Source organism: Saccostrea cucullata, unplaced genomic scaffold, assembly GCF_032062105.1.
Source record: "Saccostrea cucullata isolate Sc308-1 unplaced genomic scaffold, CSIRO_AGI_Scuc_v1 ctg454, whole genome shotgun sequence".
NCBI classification, from domain to species: domain Eukaryota; kingdom Metazoa; phylum Mollusca; class Bivalvia; order Ostreida; family Ostreidae; genus Saccostrea; species Saccostrea cuccullata.
This window is the reverse complement of record NW_026933264.1, coordinates 337,806-356,842: the sequence shown is the minus strand read 5'-3', so window position 1 is coordinate 356,842 and position 19,037 is coordinate 337,806. Positions and strand designations below refer to the sequence as shown.

General features: G+C 33.4%; 2 protein-coding genes across 2 annotated transcripts in view; one reads left to right on the top strand and one right to left on the bottom strand.

Annotated features, from left to right (window-relative positions):
• The window catches only part of LOC134237809 (uncharacterized), a 40,357-nt gene extending 32,187 nt beyond the window's left edge, over positions 1-8,170 (top strand). The window contains 14 exon segments of the mRNA XM_062719955.1: positions 96-308; positions 441-565; positions 567-648; positions 1,287-1,400; positions 1,805-1,927; positions 3,064-3,159; positions 3,599-3,657; positions 3,918-4,035; positions 4,215-4,325; positions 4,810-4,935; positions 5,083-5,247; positions 5,452-5,673; positions 6,155-6,354; positions 7,291-8,170. Of these exon segments, the coding sequence (XP_062575939.1) occupies positions 96-308; positions 441-565; positions 567-648; positions 1,287-1,400; positions 1,805-1,927; positions 3,064-3,159; positions 3,599-3,657; positions 3,918-4,035; positions 4,215-4,325; positions 4,810-4,935; positions 5,083-5,247; positions 5,452-5,673; positions 6,155-6,354; positions 7,291-7,344 (1,808 nt within the window). The 3' untranslated portion in view covers positions 7,345-8,170.
• A 4,637-nt stretch (positions 8,171-12,807) lies between these two features.
• The window catches only part of LOC134237827 (uncharacterized), a 40,067-nt gene continuing 33,837 nt past the window's right edge, over positions 12,808-19,037 (bottom strand). Inside the window, exons 3-5 of the mRNA XM_062719973.1 lie at positions 16,070-16,314; positions 13,351-13,494; positions 12,808-12,996 (exon numbers count right to left, since the gene is read on the bottom strand). Of these exons, the coding sequence (XP_062575957.1) occupies positions 12,815-12,996; positions 13,351-13,494; positions 16,070-16,314 (571 nt within the window). The 3' untranslated portion in view covers positions 12,808-12,814. The remainder of the gene's footprint in view (positions 12,997-13,350; positions 13,495-16,069; positions 16,315-19,037) is intronic.

Below are 19,037 nucleotides of genomic sequence, written 5' to 3'. Positions count from 1 at the left end.
TGAGTCTTTAATTTTTTACGGTAATCCTTAGTTTAGAAATCCATTTATTTAGGTTAGCCGTCTTAATTTTACACAATAATTTTTTTTTTCTTCAGAGAAATCTTGTGAGGAGAACATGGAGTATTTGACATGTGCCAAGTCAGATCGTATGAAGACCTGCGCAGATGTGATGGGGTCCGTATCTATCCCCACCCAGGATCTGTGTCAGGAGGGGTGCTACTGTAAGGAGGGGATGGTGCTGGACGGGGACAGGTGTGTGGAGGAGAAAGACTGTGGCTGTAACTACAAAGGGGAATACTACACAGTGGGTGGATCTAAGTTCTTTTTTTTATAATCTACAATTCTTTTACTTTTTTTTAGTTTGCCTAGATGGTACACTACAAAATTGCTCTTGCAATGCAACATTTTAATCTTGTGTTTTTGTTGATGGAAATGCTAAGTACCTATAGAAATTGATGGTGCTGAGGGCTGTACTGTTACCATGGTGTGTAATGAGGAAACTATGTTACTTTGTTCATTTTTGTTTGTGTTTTTTTTTCTCTCTTCCCTCTTTTACTGTCACACTTGTTGCCTCCTGTAAATGTAGGAGAGGTATCTACGGCTGTCACTGTAACTACATGTACCGCGGAGACGGACAGAACTGTACTTGTGAGTAGGATTCAGTTATACAAGGGAAATTACTTCTCTAGTTCCTTGAATTGTTGAAAAAGAGATTACAGTCACAGGATGAAAAGCCAGGTTTCCCTGTGGAAACATATGGCAATCGTGACATCAGTAGTTTCCATATAGTTTCCATTTTATGGAAACCACAGAGTGGTTTCCACATAGATTCCAGACATGGAAACAATTAACCTGTGGTTTCCTGCAAGTTTCCTAGTATCAAACATGTTATGATAAGTGAAGTGTTTCTGGTTTTGTGTGATTTTTGCTGATATTATAATGAAATTGTCATTTGAGACATTGCTGCCTGACACTAGATTGCTCTGTACAAATTCTCGTTAATTTAAAAACTTGTATGGATAATTATTTACAATGTGGAAACGCAAAGAAGCAAGATTAATTTTTTTTATTTTATACAATTGACAGATGACCCGTGTGGTAACAATCCGTGCGGTGCTGATCTGACCTGTTTTTTTTATCTACTGTTTTTTATAATGATTTTGTGGTAACAATCCGTGAGAGATTTGACCTGTTTTTTTTATCTACTGTTTTTTACAGATGACCCGTGTGGTAACAATCCGTGTGGTGCTAATCTGACCTGTTTTTTTATCTACTGTTTTTTACAGATGACCCATGTGGTAACAATCCTTGTGGTGCTGATCAGGCATGCGTGGTGACTGACACTGGTTTTGTGTGTGAGTGTAAGATGGGTTACCAAGGAGACTGCAACAACTGTGAAGGTCAGTAGTTTTAACTCTTAAAAAGACTACAAAATACAGACTAAATTACCAGAGAACTGCTTACTTGTATGTAAAAGGGTATTAGTGTAAAGGTGGAAACAATAATGGCATTGAATCATTGATGAATGAATAATAATCATTTGAGTATCTAATCATCTTTTTTATACTTGCTGAAGAGCCTTTTAAATATTAATTAGTAAAGTATCAAAGTTGCTTTTGCCAAATTTTTAAGATAAGGAATCAGGAAAATTCAATTTAACAACATAAATCAAATTAGCACGCATCGTGAAGAAATGAATAACGTGTCCGTAGTGTCAAAAAAAAAAAAAATTTTTAAAAAAGAGCCATGAGTGCATTATTTTCTATGTTTTAGGATATAATTTAATATTGATATCTCCTTTCAGATATTGATGAATGTGCTACACGTACAGACAAATGTCCAGATAATTCCCGCTGTATCAACACCCCAGGGTCCTACAGATGTGAGTGCTGGTCAGGATTTACCAAGACTGGGGACATCTGTGAAGGTATACATCTACCTCTACTGACATTTTAAACTTTTTTTCATTTTGGTCTATATGTACATGTATTATATGATCAACTTGGCTGTTTTCTAGGCTGTTAAGATCAATACAGTATAAAGGGGAGATAGGATTAATTAATTGGTGTATGACTGTTGACTAAAGACTCATTTCACTGTTATGGTTCATGTGCCACTTGTTCGGAATGCATTTTGGAAAATTTGAAAATCTCTCTTTGTCAAAGGTCAATCTTACTTCTTGTATGAAATATTTTTGAGGAATCTGAAGACATGTTATGTTTTCTTATTGATTAAAGTGAACAATTGCATAAACCTTTTAAATTTTACTTCATTGTATACTTATTGTAGAAGTACTTTTTTCCGCATGGTATTAATTTACGCTATGTACGCGGTCACAAACTTTCCGCAGAAATTTGTCCAAGCATACTTAATATAAATATAAGGCATATAGTGACAATCTAGAAAATCCGCATAATTTTCTACCCACGGATTAAACAGATATTGAGATTCCGCGGAATTATGACCCTGTGGAAAAAAGTACATCTACAGTATATTGATATATAAATAATATTAATATCTTCAATAAAATCTTTTAAGAGAAATAAAAATAAAATAAATTTCTTTTATTGAAATTATTAAGGCCATAATAGATAAATTGCTAGATTCTCATCCGAATTTTTTTAAAAATCGAGGCGGGGGTTTTATTTTTTCAATTTTGCAGATTTTTTATTGACCTGGTCAATCGGTGTAATTTTATCTACAATACCCGAATAAAAGTCATAGTAAAGGTTCAATTATCTCTTACTTCACATCATCACCAATCTTTTTCAACCAATGACCCTTGTTTAAAATATATACGCATGTATTACAGCAATTGCAATATCTTTTCAGCTGTCAAAATCATGTCGACTTTCACAGGATTTAAAACGAAAGTAGAATGGTAGATAAATATCCATCCCGATCAGAATTAAGACGAAGAAAAACAGAAATTAAAAAAATCGAGGCGGGGGTATAAAATCGGGGCGGGCGGGGATGAGAATCTAGGAATATCTTTATTATGGCCTAAACAGAGTTTTAATTACATGTAACATTTACCATCTGTGAATTTAAATATCATTACAGATATAGATGAATGCAAGATTTCCAGCCTGAATAAGTGTAACTCCTCCACTAAGTGCTTCAACCGTCCAGGAGGCTATCACTGTGAACCATGTGATGGTAAGACTGCATGTGGGTTAGTTAGATAGCCCATGGTATGGGAAGACTGGTCATTTTATAAGATTGCCAGGGTAATAGTAAAATTGACCCTGAGATGGTAAGATTGCACATCTGATGGTGTGGAAGTCAAGGTGATGGAAGCCCATCTAATATCGATGTTTCCCAGAAGGTTTCTTAATATTTTAATATATTTTAATTTATAGCTCTATAATTGACATCAAACATTTATAAGTTGTAAATTAGAATTGTTGAAGTAATGGACTTTAATATGGAGAGGACAGAAACTATATCTTCAGGTATATAATTATCAGGTGAGAATGGTGACTAAAAAGAGTTTTGTGGCTCATGGTCCTCTTAATTTCAATACCAGACATGTATTTTACATGTATATATCACTTTTTATTAAATCTTATTTCACTGTATTTTCATTCTTTTTCAGATACATCAGCTGTTAAATGCTGTGCCTGTTACGGATATAGATGTAATAAACCAGGGAAAGTAGGTTTACTTGTAATTTTACATGGATTTAATTGCTGAAAACATCAGTGTATTTCATAATCTTTGTCAAAAAATTCTCTCAAACTGGAAAAAAATTGTCTCCTTGATGAATGAATGGTTCGTCAGAATCAAGACTGAAGTATTGATGACACTTTAAAATAGAATCATTTTGTATCAACTGTGATACTGATTTTATAATTCTTTTCTGTTTACATGTACATGTATATAGAGGAAAATTTACATGTATTATTTTATCCCAGGTATGTGGTACGGATGGTAAGACTTACAATTCAGAGAAGGACCTAATTGTGGAGGCCTGCGAAACTGGACAGAGTGGATATAATGGACTGAGAGTGGACTACAAAGGACCATGTATAGGTATAAACAAACATGAATCTGCTCAATAGTTGTTTTGTTAAAATATTGTGGTAGATCTGATTCACACATTTTTTTTCTAAGCTTATTTTCTAAAGAGAAATGAGATACCTGTAAGTAAGAGTACATGTAATAATGATAGACACAGTGATATGAATTAATTTTGTGCTGTTAACTTTTAGATGCATGTCAGGACCAGTGTCCTGAATGGCAGAACTGTCGTATGGATGAGAACGGTAGACCAACCTGTGAATGTGAGCCGTGCAGTGCTGAGGAAACACAGCCAGAGAGTCGTAAGTACATTGTAGTGGATTATGTAGAGAGTTTGTAATGTAGCTGTTAAAATTTGTCTTTTCTGGGCACCAATTGGCACATACATCGGACACCAAAAAATGTGTTGAATGCAAAGGTTTAAAACTGAACAGACAGTAGTAAAAGTACATATACATAACAGTAGTATACGTCCTGAAAGCATTTAATTAATGCATAAAAAGATTTATGATATATGGGTCACAAGAAATTGCTATTTTTAATCAAAGTAGAAGATATTGTATGCTTGTTTATTAATTCTTGTCTGATTTATAATACAGACTTCAATTTAAAAATTTACTATAAATAATGTTAAATTCTGACTTGCTGTAAGACTAAACTTCAGGGTTGGTTATCTAATTATTTGCTGATAAATACAAAAAAAACCATAAAGATTTAAAACAAAAAAAAACAGTTCTGTACAATTTCTGTCAACACAGTAGAGTAATTTGTGTTTTGTGTTTGCAGCAAAAGTCTGCAGCAATATGCTGGATTTATACCCCAACATGTGTGTGTTTAAGAAGGTCATGTGTATGCTGGACTTGGAACATGTGTCTCTGAATTCAACAACTCCATGCTATGACAAATCTGGAGGTATACTGAATTTTCAAAATTAAAAAAAATATTTCTGTTTTGTTTTTATAAAGGTCCTAAATAACAATCAATTATAGTATTTCTGTTTATTGGCAGGTAAAATGTTGTACTTTATTTATATACTAATGTGAACTTTTTTGTTTGCAGAACCAATGACCTCAGACTGGTCCCCATGGAGTCCCTGCAGTGTGACCTGTGGGAGGGGGACCCAGATCAGAACTCGTAAACCAAACCGTGATTTTGATGCTTTCCTTGCTGGCAAATATCCACTGGAGGACGTCAAAAAATGCTACAAAGACCCATGTCCTGATGGTTAGTCTAAAGTGAAATCTTAATTATTTTTGAAGCTTTTTTTCTATTTGTTTCATGAATATTTATCATTAAACATGTTAAATATTTTCGCAATTTAGGAATTTACATGTGTGAAAATATCTCAGAATGACATTAAATTGAAGAAGCAAGATAAGAGCATAATAACTATAAGGCACTTGTTTATTTAATTTTTTCCTTATTTAGGACCTTGTTATGACTTCAACTGTACGCTGTCATCGGAGGAGTGTGTAGTGATTGCCGACGCAGCTAAATGTCAGTGTCCCGAGTGTAGTGATATGGAGGAAGATGAAGTGTGTGCCACCGTGGGAACCAATAAAACAACGTACAAGAACCCATGTGAGGCCCAGCAAGACGCCTGTAATAAGAGTGTTCCTCTGGACATACTCAATGTAGGAGAATGTGGAGGTAAAAAAAAAAATCAAGAAAAACGAAGCATTAATGATTTATTTACCAACTATATAGAATAATCACCTGATCAGTTATTGCAACAACAGTGTTTGTTAAGTTATTCTTTTAAACTGCTAATCTGACAATTATTTGTCTAATACTGTAAATGTTGAGTTTATAGATTAATGATTTGAAAATATTGACATAACAGATTAATGACTAATTGTTTCCACTTTTGGCTCACCAATTTCCTCACCGATGTGAAGGGGAAATAAAAAATACTTCTTTAGAATATACAGTAAAAGTCATTTAGTACGAACTTGGATATTGCAAATTCAGGTATATAGCGAAAAAATCTTGAATCCCCTATAAATTTAATGGATCCTTATACAGATATAACAAATTACGGATATAGCAAAGTAATTTCATAGGTCCCAGTGACTGCATTATACATGTAACCGAGTTTAAATTATCCTTCATTATTTTTTTGTCATTATAGTGGAGCCTCTAAACTGTACACGAATGCCACACCTGATTACAATTACCAGTGATGATGGCTGTGTCTCCAGTTCCAAGATAAACGTAGCCAAGTGTGATGGTGGCTGTGGGAAATATTCCACCCTGTGTTGTGACAAGGCAGTCACCAGTAAAGAGGATGTAGCTCTCATCTGTCCAGACAACAGTGTCAAACATCAAAAGGTAGGACAGTAGGGCTGTCACGGTTCCAAAATTTTTCGGGTTGGGTCGGTTCTGATTTTTTTAGGTTCGGTTTCGGGTTTGTCGGGTCGGGTAGGTAATGGAAGAAAAGCTCATGATTTGTATTATTTTCAACAACAAAAAGAATATTTTCATTTAATCTTAGAAATTGCAACATTATAACCAGTTTAAAGTAGCCTCCTGACTAGACAACAATTGTACCAAATTATTGAAATCACCTTATAATGACAATGTACTAACCAATCTCTTGTTCTTGGTGCCATTTTTATAGTAAAATCTACTCTATTATACAAATCGGAACCGAACCGAATTCTGGAAAAACGGAACCATACCCGACCCGAATTTGAAATTGTTCCGCAGTTCAGGGTCATTTCGGGTACCCGTGATAGCCCTATAGGACAGGTCTATTTGTTCATCCATCAGGTGCCCTATTGAATCCCTAGGCCAGTCTGTCCCTCCATCCATCAGGTGCCCTATTGAATCCCTGGGCCAGTCTGTCCCTCCGTCCATCAGGTGCCTTATACAATCACTGGGTTAGTCTGTCACTTCATTCATCACATGCCTTATAGGATTTAATTTTTGAGTATTAACTCAACTCCTCCTAAGCCCTTTGAATGAAATTCAGTGGAACTTCCAGAGAATCCTATTTACATACTGCCAAGCAATGCACTTTGCCATTACCATATGGGAGCAGGGGGTATCTTTTTTTTTAAGCTTAGTGCTTGCCGTGCCTCTAGTTATTTTCAAAACAAGTACTGAGTATACTGCAGTTTGGAGTATGTTAAACAAGACCAGATAAGAACGTTGAAAGTCAATTTTATTGAAATCATGATTTTTTTTAATTATACTTAATGAAAATCCTTTTTAGCATCAGATATGTCTTTGTAAAATTCTATGAATATGAATATTTTTTTATAGGTGGATGTCATAGTGGAATGCAAGTGTAAACCAGCCCCTAAACCAGCACCTTAACATGGAGGATACATGAATTCACCTTCATTTTACCTTTTTGTCACAAAACTTTTTCTGTGCTATAAAATTTACCTAAAACACTCTAAATTATAAATATTTTAGTTGACTGTGTTTTGCACAAAAAAGGTTTAAATCCTTTCACCAGAACTTGTAAATTATTTTATGGTTGACTTATCAGCTGTTCTGTTCCTGTGTATATTTTTTTTTTTACATGAGATTCAGCCATTTATTGGTGACTTGAAATTCAAAAGCATTTTTTTTTATTTCTCTTTCTGTTGGTGGTATACAGAAATTAAGATTATAGAACTTTGGTTGAAGGGAAAGATCAAGTAATTATAAATTTGGTTGTTTTTTTGTACTTAAGTCCATTGCAACTTTATTATGAAAATTCAGTTTATCAAAAAATTACATTATGTTAATAACTTTTCTATTTTTCATACAAAAAAAAAATGGAATCAGAATTTTTTAAACCATCAGATATGGAATTCTGCTTTTAAAAAACAGTACATTCAGCATAATGGAAAGTTATCATAATCCTGCAATTACTGTTATTTTCTTTTATCTCTTATTCCTTTATTTCTATGAAAAGAATACAATGTACCAGAAAAGTGCCAGAGTAGTATTTGAATCTGTGATTAATGAGTGCTGAGTACTTACATGTGTCTATTTCAATGTATTTCAAGGGCAACTAAATTGTTTTCATTCTGTTACGAAATGATGTTACGATACTACATTGTAGCTAGATGTTAATTGTTAAATATTGCTTTACGAATTTCACTGTCCTATTTCTATATTTGTTATTACAAATAAACAAAATCTTAGAGTATTTTAGTTGTTTATACTGCATTTTGATTTTCAGGAAGGAGCAAGGTTTTCAATTTTTGGTAGTTCTTTTTATATGGGATCTTAAGTATTTTAGTACAATTTTTTAAAACAACATTTTTTTGATAAATGGGATGACTTTGATTTTCAGTCATCAACCTCCCCTTCTTATGCAGCAATACATGTATACCTTTACCACCTGCATAAGGGGCTTATATCTCTCAGTTTATTTGATATAAAAGAGCTTGCTCTACATACTTGTATGAGTAATTTCTAAAGTGAGTTAAGTTAGTGACAAATAAGATGATGAAACAAAAATATTAACAGTTTCATCTTTAGTTATTTTGTAAGTTCTATGACTGACACAATGATCTTGTCAGCAAATACAATCTATCATCAAGTCAAATGCTGTGACATTTTTCATTTTAATTGTTAGGCCATTATTTACACACTGACTTTTCAGAGGATTTTTCTGTTTTTCCCCAATCATGACAAGAAGCACATGGCAGATGTGACTGGTCCACAGGGGATGCTCACTCCTCCATGCGATGGCACCTGATCCCACCTGTAATGTTTCAGAGGTCCATGTTTGCTTTGCTCCCTATTTGTTTTGTTTAATGGATTTTTTAGGTTGAACACTGTTCGTTATCTCCATATATTTCATTTGAATGAAAGTATTCAATGTGCATTGACCATATTTTGTACCTAATTGAATTGTCCGATATTTTAATTATAGGAAGTTCAAGGTGTTATCAAATCAAAATACTCTGCCCAGGCAAGTAATTTATAAAATACCATCATGCCTTGTCTGTTTTTAGACAATTTTCATAAGTTTTTTCCCCCTTTTTATACGCCCGTCTTAAGACGGGACGTATTATGTTATAGGCTTCATGTCCGTCCGTCTGTCCATTCCTGTCCATTCCTGTCCAGCTCATAACTTGAATACTATTAGGCCTAGGATTATGAAACTTTGTCAACTTATACTTCTTGGGTAGACGGTGTGTCGCGCACAAAAAGTAGGTCGCTGTGACCTTTAATAAAGATGCTATAGCCAAATATGGAAAAATCCTGTCCGGCTCATAACTAGAAAACTATTAGACCTAGAGCTTTCAAACTTGGCAAACGTATACATCTAAAGTAGAAGGTGTGTCGCGGCCTATTTCAAGGTCACTGTGACCTTTAATTAAAGTGAATTTTTTTAAAAAACTAAGTCTTTTAAATTCTAAATTTCATAATCCTAAAAAATGTAAAAATATAGTTGTATGCTTATTAAAAAACGTTAAATTAAGTAAAAACTTATTTTTTCATTATATACTTTACAGCAATCTGTAACAAATGTTTATGCTTTGAGAGGAATTCAGTTTGTCCCATGGGCTTAATTATCAAGCACTGGTCAAGAAGAATTTTGATAGCAGAAATTTGCATGTCAAATTAGAGAGAAATTAATGAGTTTATTGTCAGGAGCTAAGAGCATCTCTAGATTTGATGCAGATGTTATCTTAATTTATCTCTTGGGAGTTGGGCAAAAAGAAATGGCCTCATAGTTGCTTGTGCTAATTAAGAGTTCTTGATGGCTAGTCCAGATAAAGATCTTTCAATTGATGTAATGTAATTAAAACAAATTGATGTTTTAGAGTATGATTAAAACTAAATTAGTATTGTATAATATGATTAAAACTAATTATATATGTGTTCATTGAAAAAAAAAATTATATTTCAATTTTTATATATTTGCAACAAAGATGCTATAGCAAAATATGGAAAAATCTTGTCTGGCTCATAACTAGAAAACTATTAGACCTAGAGCTTTCAAACTTGGCAAAAGTATACATCTAAAGTAGAAGGTGTGTCACGGCCTATTTCAAGGTCACTGTGACTTTTAATTAAAGTGAATTTTAAAAAAAACTATGTCTTTTAAATTCTAAATTTTATAATCCTAAAAAATGTAAAAATAAAGTTGTATCCTTATTAAAAAACGTTAAATTAAGTAAAAACTTATTTTTTCATTAGAATTTTGATAGCAGAAACTTGCATGTCAAATTAGAGAGAAATTAATGAGTTTATTGTCAGGAGCTAAGAGCGTCTCTAGATCTGATGCAGCTGTTGTCTTAATTTATCTCTTGGGAGTTGGGCAAAAAGATGCTTGTGTTAATTAAGAGTTCTTGATGGCTAGTCCAGATAAATATCTTTCAATTGATGTTCTAGTGTATGATTAAAACTAAATTAGTATTGTATAATATGATTAAAAGTTTAAAACTAATTATACATGTGTTCATTGAAAAAAAAAAATTATATTTCAATTTTTATATAGTTGCGACAAATTGCAGTCATGTCTCACTAGTATTATTTGTTATAATCAATCCCTACACTGTAAGTCTCTTAGAGATGTATAATAAGAAATGGAAATTAGATAATTGAAATCTGTGTCAATCTGTTAATCAAGGCTACCTGATTTTCTTGCATCCTAACCAATGTATGATTATTGAACAATATTTGACGGGCGTATCATGCTGTGGCGGGGCACTTTATTTTCTCATGTAAAGCTTTGTCCCCTATTGTTGCCCTCTACATTTTAAACATATGTGACTGCTGGAGAGCATGATTTGAATGAACTACATGTAGATTTATTGTAGAATATACACCATGTATCCAAGGATGCTTCCATATCATGGCAAATCACGGCTTTGCTGTTCTTTAAAAGAATTAAGACTTTATCAGAATTTTCTATGGTGTCCCGAAAGGGCCATTGCAAAAGTGTATTAGCGCGTTAGAAACAACACGCAAATGCATTAATGACAATGCGCTAGCACGTTAATGTCAACGCGCTAGCGCGTTATGACAAAGAGTTGTGTGTTAGCGTGAAGAAGTTATGAACAACGCGCTAGCGCGTTGTCATTAACGTGCTAGCGCGTTGACATTAATTCGCTTGCGTGTTGTATTCTAACAACACGCAAGCGCATTAATGACAACACGCTAGCGCGTTAATAAAAATAGCCTATGGTTGTATTCTTGTTTTGTTGTATTCTTGTATTTTTGTATTCGTGTATTGTTGTATTATTACAACACGCAAGCACGTTAATGACAACACGCTAGCGCATTGTTCACATTAACGCGCTAGCGTGTTGTTGTTAATGTGCTATCGCGTTGACATTAACGCGCTAGCGTATTGTCAATAATGCGCTTGCGTGTTGTTTCTAACGCGCTAACACACTTCTGCAATGGCCCTATCAGGACACCATACTTTTCTCTATATATATTCCTATGTAAAATGTAATCCCCTTCGGTACTCTAGATCTTATCTGCCCGCTTTGAATTTGACCTAGGAGTTTAGCACTTAAAAACAAGAAATGTTTGTAAAACATGCCTTATGCCCCCTCCCCCAAACTATTGGGATTTTTCTAAGTCCAAGTTGCATAACACTATCCAAAATTGCTCGATCGTACCCAAAACCGAACTTTACCTATTCTTATTTATCTGTATACCATATTTCATTTCAATGTGTGCAACCTCTGCGAAGGAAATGAACGGAAACTGATAGTGTATCGACAGACAGCAGCAAGTCAATATGCCCTCCCTTCTTCAAAGGTGGGGGGGGGGGGGATAAAAATTCACCTTGTCACATCTGTTGAACAGTTGTTGCCTGCAGGGCATTCATATGGTACAGGTATAATGCATTGAGATAGTTCCTTTGATTTTTTGGGGTAAAACATTTTTGATCTCTCGACCTTCAGTTTGAATTGTATTTGAACCATTCTATACTTCACAATTTCAGCTGCAATAAGAAAGGGGGGGGGGTATGTTGTATAAACATATCTCGTTATATACCATCGCCTTCCTTGCTCCAAAAACCTAAGCCTGTGGAAAGTCCTTTTTTCCTAAATCTTTATTCCATGCGATTCATTTCCCTTTTCTATTTAGTGTCACTATGCAATAGCAGATTAGCAAACATCAAAAATTGAAATATATGTAACTGAAAAACGATGAAGTGAAGTTTGGAAATGCATATGTTTTATTGATAAGTGTTTGATCCTGCGGAATATAAATTGATTATTAATTTATTATATATAATTATTGAAAATTAAAGATATATGGCTTAGCTGAGCTAAAAAAAAAAATAAAAATAAAAATACGAGATCGAGTGTACAGATTTACATGATGTGTGCAATATTTATGTTCAAATTAAAGTTTTCGCCGATTTTGAAATTAAATATCTCCACGTTTCTATGGTTAAATTGGCATTATAAACTGTGTCTGATATTTAATTCCGAGTCGGAAATAAATCGGTTATAATTGTTTTAAATTTCGGATATCTATGAAAAGCGATTGATTTATACTGTGTTATTTACAGGAAAGTACTATCTTTATTTTAAAAAAAAGTATCAAAACAAATAGATTCTAATTTTTTTAATAATCAATAATACGCTATATAATGATTTTAAATTGCTCCACAGAGAAGTAATAGTGATGCTAAATAAGAAAAAGAAAATATATTTTTTAATTAAAGAGGGTTGGAGAAAGAGGAATGAAAATGTTTGTAAGATGTTAGGTATTCCTGTAAAGTCTAAATATAAGTTTAATGAAAATGCAAAGCAAATGTACGTAGAACTTTAACACTTTTTTTATTATTAATCTAAATTCATGAAATAATTTATGATGAAAATATTCGAACAGTACAGCTTTCAATAACCATAAACACCTCGGCCACAATACAAGCAATCATTGCAAGGACAGCAAAGGCAAAAGACACGTGTAAATGGCCGCCTGGTACAACTGTTTGGATTAGAGACAAACCTCCGGCGACTCCAGCTATTATCATAAGAAGGAAACAGACTGTAAAAAAAGAAAGAATTTCTTATAAATCAAGAGGGAAAACAGAACATAATCCTCGCAAAAGAAAAAAGTGAAATATTATATACCCCCCCCCCCCCAAAGCAATTATAATATATATAGTGAGAAACACAAGTTTTACCAAAATTATACAATAATCTCTCTTTGATTTCCCAAACTAAGTACATGTAATGTTTTATGAAATCATACAAATATCTATTTAAAAAATATGAAAAATCATTCGAATCTGTTAACTTTTGAAAATCGACTTGGAAGTAGGCGGGAGAACAATACTATCGTTCGTAGCTCATGGTCTTGAATTTTAGAATTTCTTCAGCTGACAAGCTTGTCACATACCTGCAGCAGCATTGGCAATCATGCTCGCTCTTAATGGGAATTTCTTATCTTTTAGCCGGAACATTTTCAGTCCCAGTGTAACAACTGCTGTGATTAATAGAAGCAGCACAGTGACCACAATAGCTTGTAAAAACCGCAACAAGCCTGGAAGACAACGGAAAGAACGAAGTTAGGAGATTTATAATTCTAAGAGGAAAAATACAACTCAAAGATCGCATGGTTTTCATTAATACGATGGCACAGCTTTTTAAATAGTTCAGTACAACTCGGTTAAACAGAAAAGTCATGTTGACCTTTGGAATAACTTTGCTATGCCCGTAACTCGCTTTATCCGTATATATATATATATTTTAGTTTCATTGTGCGTGATAAAACTTCAAAAAGTAAACAAGCAAATTCAGAGAATTGTGGTCCCCCGCTTTCGGTGTCTTTGTGGGTGAGATGTCATTTTTTAGGACACATTGTCTCAAATATGAACGCCCTATCATATGTCATTTAGACATTATCACTTAAGTTGATTTTTTTTAAAAATAAGGTCAGTCGTGAAGGTCAAGGTCAATGGGTCACAAATCATAGCATGCTTGGAATTATATTGTCACAGGTAATGCACGTGTCAAATATGAAAGCCATATTTGTTATCAATATAAGGAACAAGATGTGTTTGTGAAACACTGTATGGCAACATAGCGAAGATTAAACTTTTCTTAAATGCAAATTAAATAAAAGTTTTTGATATCCAATGATATCGAAGGTCAAGGTCAATAGGTCAAGGTTATTGGTATCCAATGAAAGGTCTTGCTACAAAAAATACATATGTGAAATATAAAAGTCCTAGTATCTACCATTCAAAAGTTATGGCCACAAAGTAAAAGTTTGGATTTTTGTGCAAAAGTGGGTCAAACTCCAAGGTCAAGGTCAAAAGGTCAAATCTGGTGGTACCAAAAGAAAGGTCTTTTAACAAGAAATACACCTATGAAATATGAAAGTCATAGCTCCACTTAAGGTACACCAATCCCCAGGTTCTGAAAATCAAACATTGACTGATTGAATATGCTCACAAAAATGTCTCTGAATTTTCAAAGTACAGTGTAATGTGTTTCTACCCACAATAATTCTTCAAAATTCATCTTTCAAGTTAATCATATTGTATAGAAAAAATTAGTAAATCTCAAATATATTTTCAAAAAATGCGAATAAAACACTTGCTATGCATTTTCCAATTCAAATTTGATCAATTAACACATTTTAAAAATAAAAATTATAGGTATCCAGGCTTTTGAAGAAATTCCACAATTTTTATACATATAATGTACTTTATTTTCTTTTATTTACTTCGATCATTTTACAATGCAAACTGTATAAAGATTCTCCTGTCATTGTGAAGCACCATAAATCACTTCTAATTTCATATCATGTTGATAAACATTGGTATCTATGGTTAGATTAAAATGAACATCAATTTCTTGATGTATGTAATTTTAAAATGCTTTTACGGGGTAAAAATTTCGAATTTTTATTAGACCTTTCTGAGAACTTCAAAGAACCTTGCAGCACGTTGAGAGGTATATAATGAAAATTGTTGCATGAAAAGATTAATTTTTAAGTTTCATTTTTAGACTTTTTGAATTAAATTATAAATTAAAGACTTGTCCTTCCTGGCTGAGGGTCGGAGTCCCTTAATCGAAAGTTATGGGCAAGGTTAAAGTTTTTTGTGACGGACGGACAGACTAACAGACCGAGGGACAGACGAATGAGATTTAATGTCCCCTCGCTTTCGCGAAAGCGGGGGACAAACAAAATATCTGATTTTAAAATAAAGCTTAAGTGGTGCATCGATAGGCGTGGTTAAAAGAATTAAATATGGTGCGAGATAGAGAGAGACAGGAGTACCTAGTAGATAGGGCTTCTAGTACATGTGTACGTAAATCTACGGAATCAAGAGCCTGAATGTGTCAGATTTCTTTTGATTTCATAATCACGCAATTGGCTTGCGTAATGATTATATGCATGAATACCTTTTGTGTTTATGCAAATTATCAGGCAAGCCATTAATTGCAAAATTTTCGTAAGGATTTGTTATTAAGAATTCTAAATTTTATAATGCACATCAACGTTTCGTGAGTCTATATATTATAAAGTAGAGTAAAATTAGATTATAGTTTTATGTAGACTTCCAAAAACACTGTTACCATTTGTCGATAAAAGACATGGATATGTATACTCATATTCGGCCTTCAAACAAAGGCAAACAAAGTTATTTATTTATTTTCAAAACCTTTTTTTTAAACATTCAATGGAGATACTATATGATTTTACATATTTTTCGAGTTGGATCCTCTTGGTTTCTCCAACCAAATAACATACCATATTGCTAAGAATGATCTCGCGTTTCTTTTCCATTTTCATCGTATTTTTTCTGCCGCTCCTGCTAAAGCATGTTGAAAATTCAAGATATATATGCGAAGCATTTCTTGCCCTATACAGTCCGCTTTTTCCCCAAAATAATTAAAGCCATTACCCAAAGCTGCTATAAAACTGTTTGCAAGATTTTATTGAAAGAATTTATATCCAAAATGACGATAAAAATACCGAATACCAATGCAATCATACCTTTTTGTAATAGGCAGAATAAGTTCTACTAGTGGAGTCTGTTCTTGATTAATTTAGATCGTTTTTAGTAAAGCACGAAATATCAATGTTATAACTTTAAGTTTCTTACCTAAATTAAGCACCGTCAGGTAGGAGTAACTCAGGACGCTCGCACACCAGGTTTGATAATCAACGTCCCTGTACACATTTAGTTTGTTATCACAATAATTCCAGATACCAAGGCTGGTAAATTGATCTCCCTCAGATGCATATACCCAGTATGGGGATGCTAAAGCAATGAAGAATAACAAAAGAGCAACCGACAAAAATACGAATCCTGCCAGTAAATTTTTCGAGATGCCCGAAGAAGAAAGTCTGCAATGAAAATCAGAGAAAGTGAACATTTAGTAATAAGATGCATACAAACGTAAACAAACTTTAACTTAAAAAAAAAATTGCTACATTATACACGTATATTGAACCAGTCCCTCGGATGAGACCGTATAAGCTCTCCACCGGCAAGTGGTGGCGTCTCTCGAGACACGGAGGGACGTTGAACTCCATAAAAAAACGTATAATATATATATTGCTGTAACTAAAGACATATCGCCCTCGGTGCAAGATTTTAAAACAATGAAACTATATGCATATTTTTATTTGGTTGTCGGAGAGGTAGTCCGAAATATCTGACGTTTTCCAGGCCTTTTTACGATTTTGATATTTTTCAAGTGCGAGGAAAACGTCAGAGCCGGTGCCATTACCTGGCACGTAAAATATCAAAATCGTAAAAAAGCCTTGAAAACGTAAGATATTTCGGAGACTATTATTAGTTGAAATGTATCATAAATACCAGTGTTAACAAGATACGAAAAGGGCCAAAAATAGATCAAATACTTATCCAAATTTATTTTCATATCAGTAGCTATATGATATTTTGTGATTGGATAAATGTCTGCTTTACCTGTCCGGATTATTGGTTTGCATATTTATCATCTGTTCATCGATAAAAATTTTTTTTAACCTTTTTTTTTCTCCAGTGATTATAGCTCGGATATGTCAGGAATATCTAACGGTGGAAAAACACTAAGTGGAAACACCATGCAAAGTCCTATTTTTACATGTATAGGATAATTAATAAACAAAACACGTACACTTCTTTATTTAAAAGAATTATTACGCAATACCAAGCAACTCTCATAAGGGTAAAAACACGGTTAACTGCCCATGATTGATCGCTTAAAGGAGGATCTGTGACAATTTAAACTGATGAAGGGAATACCCCGGTACCCCTGGCATAATGCAGTCACAAGGTATCGATACGATCTGCATGATTTGCTTTGCTGGTCTGTAAAAATTCTCAAAGACTGGGTTTTAAAAAACGTACATTTTGGAGAGGCATGGAAAAATACATAGGGAAAAACTACACGAAAGGTTGGAAGGAACTGTCAAAACACTTTCATCATAGCTCTTTTCAAATATAGGAATTTTCAAGTAAAGGAAATTATAAAGATAATTAAAAGTACTTATGCACAGCCTCAAAAAGAGCTAGCCTCATTCCTGTCACAGGAATGAGGCTAGCTCTTTTTGAGAAGCATAATATATAAAAACTAAGAAACATTTTCAACAAAAAAAAATGTTTTATCCCGAGTTGCAAAAAGTATAATGCTATTATTATTTATATTAATAACATATACACAATAGAATGCGAAAGATTAATTGATTTATCATCTTGTGTATGTAAGAGGTTGGTTCTGCTAAAAAGGTTTGCTTTTCTCGTGATAACAAAGTTATTATAATATTCCTTTAATTGTTTATCACTTGAAGTATAAGTTACAACAAGAATCATCAACGCTTTTTTCTGATGTGCACAGCTCTCCATCGGCAAGTGATGGCATAGACCTCCATATGAGTGAAAAATTCTCGAGAGGGACGGTAAACTGTATACAAACAAACAAAGTTAACGCATATTGTTTGAAACTAGAGACAAATCGCTCCCAGTGCAAGACTTTAAAATCAATGAAACAATGCATCTTTTTATTTGATTGTCGTCGAAGTTGAAGCATAGAAAAAATATCATTGTTAAAAAGATACAAAAAGGTCCAAAAATACTCCATATACTATATCCAGATTTATTGCAGCCCGGAGGACCGGGCTGCTCTATACATATAAGTTTAAGTGTTGGTATATGGGGATTGAGGTGGGAGTAGTTATTCAGTATTAAAGATTTTCTAAACATTGAAAAGATGGTTAAACAGAAAGTTCTTTCCCTTTATAAATTACGAGATACATAATATATTTACTTCCATAATGTGAATCTGTAAAAATATATGTTTTTTCATATTTAATATATAAAGTTGTTTATCATTTATTATCGAAAAAACGACAGGTCCCTTTTTTAAGAACATCGAATTTTACTTCTCGCATAAAAACGTACTATGCACAGTTCAAGTTTTATATTCTAAAATTGAAAATTAAATACATTTTTGAATATAGGTGATGCATGTGTCTAACTAAATTTTATATTTTATGCAGCCAACATTTACTCGAGGAATTGAAGTTTAAAATGATATCGTTTTTGTTTGATAAGTTTTCCAAATATTCGCGACTATCGTCTCCATCAATTAGACGCATGCCTTTTCACGCATATCGAAGCAGTTTGATGATCAAGACTCATTTCCATAGTTTACTTTATACAATGAAGCGCATTGAAGTGGTAAAATTTCCCGTTTGAATGGAACGTTTTGAGCTATCTTTAGAACGTTGATTGTCATACAATGACACGCCCATTTCTTTAGAAAGTAAAAATCGGTCGAATGGTTCATTGGAATACCTGTAGAACAGGTATTCTAAAAATATAATATCCAATCAAATTCACGGCCTACATAAACACAGAGTACGCACGTGTTCGACCAATACATGTGTAAGGGAAACTCCAATAAACATGATAAATTCATAATTATGTACAAATTCGTTGCAATACGTGTTTTATAGAAGCTGGAACTCTCTAAATCTCTCTTATAACTTTAAAAATCTCCATTTCAGTGAAACTCATGTTGCTTTTCGCAAAGAGTGGGGTGTCCTAAAACATTACGACGAAT